Source organism: Triticum aestivum, chromosome 7B (genome assembly GCF_018294505.1).
Source record: "Triticum aestivum cultivar Chinese Spring chromosome 7B, IWGSC CS RefSeq v2.1, whole genome shotgun sequence".
Taxonomy (NCBI): domain Eukaryota; kingdom Viridiplantae; phylum Streptophyta; class Magnoliopsida; order Poales; family Poaceae; genus Triticum; species Triticum aestivum.
Genome location: NC_057813.1, coordinates 585,603,426 through 585,611,582, shown reverse-complemented (window position 1 = coordinate 585,611,582; position 8,157 = coordinate 585,603,426). Strand labels below are relative to the sequence as shown.

Sequence of the window (8,157 nt, the reverse complement as noted above, 5' to 3'; positions counted from 1 at the left end):
TAATGAAACTAATGATCTTGTAGATGTTGATATATTTTTCTACAAACTTTGCCAAATTTAAATAGTTTGACTTAGGATAAACCTAGAACTGCAAAAAAAAATTAAATGGAGGGGGTACTCATATCCTCTAGTTTTGCATGGAGTAGATGACGAGGACTAGATAAGAATAGATGACAATGAGGCGAACGTACAACTATACTCTAGAAGTAAACCTGGGTATCCTTTGGGCCGGGCTTTGAGCCCGGCCTCAAAATCTCAAGGTGGAGCCTAAGCTCGGCCCAAACCAGCCCAAAACACATGAACAATGCTCCTTTTTATAAAAATAATGATCGACGGGGCATTTAACTCAAATATTATAACTGTAATCGTAATAAAATTATGATTTATGCCCTATTAGGGCTTTTATTTGGGCTTCCACGAGCCCAGCCCGATCTGGCCCGGATGTCGGGCTTTCGGGTCGGGCTGTCCATGTCCAGATCTACCTAGTACTTGGTGAGTGTGATTTGAATATATTAGAAAGGCAAAAGTTTTACCTTTTTATTATTTTCCTAATTTGACTTCTAATTAACGAATAATCCTTATTCTGTAGTTTGCCCCTTCCAAAATATTTGAAGATCTCTATTAGTCATATGTCAAACTAACCATGTTTATAGAATATATCAATATCCACAACATCAGATATATATTATGAAAAATATCAAAACTACAAGGTGAACATGGTTCCACACGCACCCACGTGAATAGTAAAAAATAATAGGAAAATTTGAAAAATTCTGAAATTTTGGGTATCAAACTTGGTCGACCATTCCACTCACGTGTGAAGTTTCATGAATTATTGACATCCATGGTATTCTTAGTAAAGAAAATAGAATTGGGACCTTATTATACGTCAAACAATTTTTTTCTTAATATAGCTTCCATTACCAAGGATGTCATTTCTTCGTGAATTTTCATACACGGGTAATACCGGTCGACTATGCATATCGTAGAAAATATTCAGATTGTTTCTAGTATTTTTTAATTTACTATTCATAAGAAGTGCGTGTGCAACCATGTTCACCAAAACCATGTCCTTAAAATATACTTTGTTATCAATCTAATAAAACTAATTTGATATTATAGACGTTGGTATATTGCTATGCGTACGATGAGAACTACGTACGATTTTCGTACGACGTGATCTCACTCGTCCCTGGAACTGAATGAACGGCTGCTGATGATTGTCGTACGGAAATCGTACGAAATGCATCGTACGTGTAGCAGGACTCTTTTTCTATAGATTTGGTCAAACCTACAAAAAATTGACTTACCTACAAACCCATAACATAAAATATTTTTTAACGGAGGGAGTTAAATTTTTGAGAACTTAATACATAGAATGTAGTTGTAGGATGAGCGTGTTGGGGAGGCAGAAATGACACATACCTCTTGTGCCATGAGTTTAGAGTTGAGAAATACGTAAAACAAAAGGCACATGAGGTGCCTTTGGTATTGCGTTCAATTCTCATTGTGCCGTGACCTACTTGATGTGGTCAATTAATCCTTGGACGAAATAAAAACAAGCGCCAGTGACCAGCGTGGCACTGAATGAATCCAATGAGACTTCTTCGACACAACCAGCATAGGATACCTAAAACTCCAGAATGAAAGCTGCGGCAGAGAGAAAAGAAGATACCAAAACCTCTACCGAAACCTAGATACTCCTGCCACTCCATTCATTTCCTTGATGCCACTCCATCGTCTCCTATAACGGCCGGATACATACATGGGCATGTCATTAAATTACCCAGTACGCAAGTGACCGCGCCGCCATTGTTTGGATAGATAGATTGTGAGTGGAGGGAGCAGAGCACTCCATCTCCCGCTCGCAATGTCGTCCGATTTCGACGAAGACCAGGACGTCCCTTATGCACATCCACGAGACGGTTAATTTTACTGCATTCATTAATCAAAGCATCGTTGCATCTCATTCATTCATAAATCATATTGATCACTGAAAAAAATGATGAATCATGATGCAGGGCCCCCTCTGCTGGACAGAGCCGACATGGTGCGGTTCAGGTGGCACGCCAGCGACAGGGCGCCACTGCACGAGAACCGGCAGCAGGTGCTGCTGGAGGTCCACGACGCGTCCTCCTCCGCCGCCGGCGACCGCCTCGGGATAGACCTCGTCGCCGTCCTGGACGTCAGCAAGAGCATGAGGAAGAAGGACCGGCTGGGCAAGATGAAGACCGCCATGCACTTCGTCATCAACAAGCTCGGGCCCAAGGACCGCCTCTCCATCGTCAAGTTCTCCGAGGAGGCCGAGAGGCTGTGCCCGCTGCTCTCCGTCACCCCCGATAACAAGCCACACCTCATGGATATCGTCGACGGCCTGCAAGTCATCGACCCAACCAACATAAGAGACGGCCTCGAGACCGCCCTCGGAGTCCTCGGCCGCCGACGCATCTCCGGCGGCCGCGTCGCCAGCATCTTTCTCTTGTCTGACGGGGACGAGAACATAGGCCATGCTACGAACGTTGATGTCAGCGATGTGCCGGTCTACACCTTTGGTTTTGGTACTGACTTCGATCCCAAGGTACTCTACATGCTGGATTGTTCTTTTTCTTTTTTCGAGGGGAACATGCTGGATTGTTATGAGAAATATTTGTCTATCATCAATGCCCGTGGCTAGCGTAAAAGGACTTATCTTTTCCTCTTTTTTGGTGGGATAAAGAATTTATCGTTCGTTGATTCGTCCTATGAACCTTTACTCATAGCCATGCATGACAAAACATTATGGCACACTTTGATACAAAAATTCCCCGAAACTAGGTAAAACAAAACGGTGCATGCTAGCCGCGAAGAAATGTTATGACATGCTCCCAAACCTCGAGAAAACATCATGTTATACAACAAGAAAACCCCATCGGTCCATACTCTAGGTGGCAAAAGAGGGTGGATCCTACTCCATCGGTCCATACTTACATAGGGTACTCGTGTTTCATTAGTCCCTTGATCAGGTACCCGAAGCTTTTTTTTTATCAGGCTAACCCCTTTCCATTCCATAGAATGGAAATAAATCAGTCTTAGAGACGTAGCTGGATGGGAAAGAAGGGGAGCGAGTTTAACGCAGTGCTAGAAAACCTACTACGCTTGCTCATCATCGGGACGGGGTACCCGAAGCTCGCTTTGTGGAAGCACTGGTTTTACATGATTAAACTTTGACAATCATTTTTACCAATACTACATTAATTATATGTCATATCGAAATTATATGTCGCCTGAACATCATTGGTTGTTTTTCCAGTTGAAATTTTACATGTGCATACTCTACCCACAAACGATGTTTGTTCAAAACCTTGATAAAGAACATAAATAACGTGCAAAAATGATTTTTACATGTATGCGCGCATGCATACTATTTTGGTGATTAATTATTCACTGATAAATATTTGTTCAAATCCTTGATAAAAAAAATAAGGTTTAAATGATTTTACCATGCATGCATACTACTCCTATTATGGTAATTAATTATTCCGTGCGCATATATTTTTGAACCAAGGTGCTGGACGAGATCGCAAGGAGGAGCAAAGGAGGAACGTTCAACTTCGTAGATGATGGGGAGAACATGACCGAGCCCTTCTCGCAGATCCTAGGTGGCCTCCTGAGCATCGTCGTCCAGGACCTCAAGCTCATCGTGTCCCCACAGCCAGGCGACTCCATACTAGAGGACGTGGACTCCCGTCTCTACCAGCAAACACGGGACGACAACTCCGGCGCGGTAATCGTCCATTTCGGCGATCTCTTCGCCGGAGAAATACGCAGGGTTATCGCCCACATCCGTCTCCCTGCCGTCGGCCAGAAGAAGAACGCCACTGCCATCATCGCCCAGTGCTCATATAGGTATATATTCCCAACGTGCGTACGTGCATGAACTCCATTACCTATTAACTAAGATTTGCACACGTGCAGTGTCCGGGGACAGCCTTTCTACTCCCGTAGACTGCCGGTCCCTATGCGCCGGACCCCAACTGGATCGGCTGACCCGAGCCGCACGATGCCGGTGGCCCTGAGGACCGAGCGAGCCCGCCGGCACCACGTAACCTTCCTAGACGAGGTGCGTACGATGGCGGACGGCGATGACCTCCACGGCGCCCAAGGGAAGCTGGTGGAGGCCAGGAACGATCTTGCACATGAGCAGTCCAACCCCATGATCGACTTCCTCAGGGCCACGCTGGATAAGCTCCTGGGGCTGATCACGTCGCCGGGTCAACACGCCGGCTTCCGCGCCTACCTGCGGTCGCTCAGGACGTCGCATGACCGCGAGCGCGTCGCGGCCACGGGCGATGTCAAGGGCGTCAGGCTCTTCGAGACGCGGCACACGAGCGCGTTCCGGGGGCAGGCCAAGCGGTTTGAGAAGCAGGCCACCATGGGGCACCGGCCGCCGGCCCACCACGACTCCAACTTCAACGAGGAGGACGACGACACGAATAGACTCAGAGAAAGAGAAGAGGGCCGCACGCGCATGGAGAGGCCGGTCGCGGTGGAGGCGAGGGGTGGGCCATGGAAGACCTGGTGGGGGGACGACGACAAGGGAGGGTGGCGCCGCAGGAGCTCCGCCAGGTCCACGTCCGCGTGCGCCTGGGTGCTGTGCATCCTGTGCGTGCTGCTCGTCATCGGCGCCATCGTCCTCGGTGTCCTGCTGTTCGCCGTCTACAACCACAAGATGCCGTACCTGGCGGTCGCCGACGCGCAGCTGGGGGCGCTCCAATACGCGGGCAAAGACGGCACCGTCCAGAACCTTCAGCTCTCCATCGCCTTCCTGGCCATCAACAAGGACTCCAGGGCGGACGCCTCTTTCTCCCGCGTCAACCTCGCCCTCAAGCTCCAAGGAGTCGACATGCTTCTCTTCCGTGCGCCGCCGTTCGTGGTGCCACCGGATAGTTCCATGCCGCTGCAGTACAACGACGTGGTGTCCACGGGGCGGAGGCTGGACAAGGCCGGGATGCGGTCCATGGACAAGTCGCTCAACGCCGGCGTGGTGCCGTTCGATCTGCACGGCAAGGTGCGCACGCGCGGGAACACGGGCATCTTCCAAAACACCAAGTTTTGGACGCGCTTCTCGTGCCGTCTACACTTCTTCTTCCCCGGTAATGGCACCGTCATACCCGCCGACCGCCGCAGTTGCCGCTCCAGGTGGCCGTAGCACTCAGATTCTGCCACGCTTCCACTTGCATGAAGCAAAACACATGTATATATGCCCCAGCTGCAAGAGCCAACTCAGTTAACCTAGCATGCGTTAAATACATTAATAAATTAGTACTACTTTAACCTAGCACACTTAAATACATTAATAAATTAATTAGTACTTCCTCCGTCCCATACTATAAGGGCATCGCAACCCAGAAATTTCCTTCAACCATAGCCACATACATTTCAAACTATTTTTCAACAAACCAGATGAAGTTCGTGCAAACAAGGCCGGATTTCATATAAACAAGACGGACTTCATATAAACAAGACGGATTTCGTTACATTTACATCAAAATGGTGATGTCCGGCTCTGGAGGTATAGTTAATACCTAATCTAAATGGTCGTCGGCGCCCGTTCCCCGTGTACGGCCATCGGGTCTGAGAAGTGAAGCTTCACCGTCTCCACTTCCGCCTCGGCGCTCTCGAGCTCCGCCTCCGGAGGCCCGCGAAGTGAAGTTGTCCGCCTCCACATCGCCGCCAAGCGACTAACCGGTCGAAGATGTTGAGCCCACCAAACTTGGCGTCGACGGGAGGGGAGGAGCGGTGGCCTTCCCAGGACACTGTCGGCGGTGACCTACCATGCACTGCTCTTCCTCGCCGCCGGCGGTGCCCGCGGATGTGTCGGCTTCGTGGTCGTTGCGGCGGGGCGCAGACTCGGCGATGTCCTCTTCCTCCTCCTCGGTCCCGCCGAACACCGCCTCGCCCGCATCGTCACTCTTCTTGTAGGCGGACGCCACCTTCGCCATCCGTTGGCGCTTCACCATCTCCACTTCCGCCTCGGCGCTCTCCATCTCCGCCTCCGGAGGCCTGCGAAGTGAAGCTGTCCGCATCAACATCACCGCCAAGCGACTAATCGGCCGAATATGTTGAGCCCACCAAGCTTGGTGTCGCCGGGAGGGAAGGAGTGGTGGCCTTCCTGGGACACGATCGGCCGCGACCTGCCGTGCACTACTCTTCCTCACTCTCGAAACCACGATTCTTCCTTGAAGAGGGTCTGAATTCTAAGCAATTTATGCCACAACTTTTGCTAAACCATTTGAAAGTTATACCACAATAGGTGTCATATGATGGCACCATGCCAATTTTGATGTTGTTCTGACTTCATTTGCATCTTTTGAAATTAAAATACCAATAACCTCCATGTTAGGGGTCTAGTCTTGTGAGTCTCATGTTTGGAATTCATTTTATTCTCCTGGATAAGGGTTAAACATAGACCAAAGATCATAATCCAAATTCAAAAACTTTTTCATGCAACTGCAATTCAAATTTGACTTATATGCACTAAATGCCTAGAAAATACACTTAATCCTACAAAGAAAATAGAGAGTGGGAAAGATAAGATAAGAGAAAAAGAGAGAAATAAATACTATTGGAAATAACAAAAGGCATAAAGGATAAAAGAAAACAAATGTTGTACAAAAGAAATGAAACAAAAGAAAGAAAGAAGAAAAAGAAATATATTTTTTTGCCAAGTATCTTACAAAAAAACCACTCGCAGACACCTTGCTTTGCCTAGAGTAACACCCGGCAAAGCTCTTTTTTTTTAGTTCCTTGTTTTTGGCAAGTGTTTTGCTCTTACTACTCGGCAAAGGCCTTATTTGCGGAGTGCTCGAAAAAATGCACTTGGCAAGGGACCCGACACTTGGCATACACGGATTTTCCAGTAGTGAGAGTGACAAAAGGATGGAGAGAGTAGTATGATCTTTAGTGAGCTAAAATGATATAGTGTGATGATTTAATTTTAAAAAAAATGTAGTATGATGGTGCAAATCATATTCACGTACCAATGCATGACTGTATATAAACAATGATTAGGAAAATGAGTAGCTACAGCGTACATATTAACATCTCTGACGTATGAGCCCAAGATATTTTTTTGTGATTTGTGGCCTAGCTGGTACAGTGGTACTACGACTCATGATTCCATGGAAAGGTTTGAAGGGTGGGGACGATAAGATCGGAGGCCACTTGATGGATCGAACATTGCCAGCTCACTCGATAGGCACAGCCAGAGGGAGAAACCATGGCAGATTCGAGCACGGATCGATGGAGCCGGTGTAGCGAATTCAAGTGGAGCTGAAAGGTGACGCTGGCACCACTGCTCCCTGAGTTGCCATTGGGCAAGCCTGGCGTTGGGGACTTGATCTCGCCTCTGAACGGATTTAGACCCTGCCGGCACGCCTTGATTGAACGCGTCCGGCTCCAGCCGGGTCCATGCAGTGCAAGGCAATGCATGTACGTACGCGTGCGTGATGCACTGGCGACGATAAATCCGCTCTGGGCCCTGCGCGCTGCGTCAATCATCAGTAAGCGTAAGTGTGACTCCAGAATTATAGACACAGTAGTACTATGACCCTCCGAACCCCGTCCTCTACAGATCTGTATTGTGATCTATGAAGAGGTTCTAACCGGCTAGGGGCCATGATCAAATTCCAGTCTGGCCACGTACTAACGGGCGCGTCATCTCTCATCTCTGCGGTGACCATCCACGGGCTCAAGTCCAAGACCAGTACGCTACTAACCGGGTAACTTCCGGAGATCGACGCCGAAACCGACATGCACCGCCCAGCGCCGACCCGGCCGTATGCATGCACGCTGGTTCCGCTCTCGCCACGCGCGTGGGCGAGCGGTGGTGCGCTGGCGCTCCGTCATCGCACGAAAATCAATCTCCCCCTGGTCCTGGGGCCAGCCGTGCGCGCGCTGCTCTGCGGCTGTGCCGGTGCGTCGCCACACGCGCGGTACGGCTCCGTGCAATGCTTATCGCCCCCGCCGTGTGTCCCCGTGACCGGGCGCGCGCGTGCACCTCCCGGAGGCCGGCCGGCGCGTGCTGTCGTCTCCTCGCCGCGCGGTATCCCACGCACAGCATAGCGCATACCGTCGCAGTGCCCGGGCTAGTCCGGCTTTGCTTCTCTCATCTGGGTC

At 49.4% G+C, this 8,157-nt stretch overlaps 1 protein-coding gene across 1 annotated transcript; it reads left to right on the top strand.

Annotated features, from left to right (window-relative positions):
• The first annotated feature begins 1,792 nt into the window (after window positions 1-1,792).
• LOC123162725 (uncharacterized) lies at window positions 1,793-6,174 on the top strand. The gene is made up of 4 exons (XM_044580494.1): window positions 1,793-1,925; window positions 2,022-2,578; window positions 3,545-3,885; window positions 3,955-6,174. Exons 1-4 carry the CDS (start codon window positions 1,871-1,873, stop codon window positions 5,186-5,188), a joined length of 2,187 nt encoding a protein of 728 aa, XP_044436429.1. The 5' UTR covers window positions 1,793-1,870; the 3' UTR covers window positions 5,189-6,174.
• Window positions 6,175-8,157: the final 1,983 nt, after the last annotated feature.

Bases quoted from the DNA above. Each gene is read 5' to 3' on its own strand.
- LOC123162725 (XM_044580494.1), top strand. From the start codon at position 1,871: ATGTCGTCCGATTTCGACGAAGACCAGGACGTCCCTTATGCACATCCA. The intron at 1,926-2,021 runs GTTAATTTTACT...ATCATGATGCAG, and splicing joins TTATGCACATCCACGAGACG to GGCCCCCTCTGCTGGACAGA. The intron at 2,579-3,544 runs GTACTCTACATG...TTTTGAACCAAG, and splicing joins GTACTGACTTCGATCCCAAG to GTGCTGGACGAGATCGCAAG.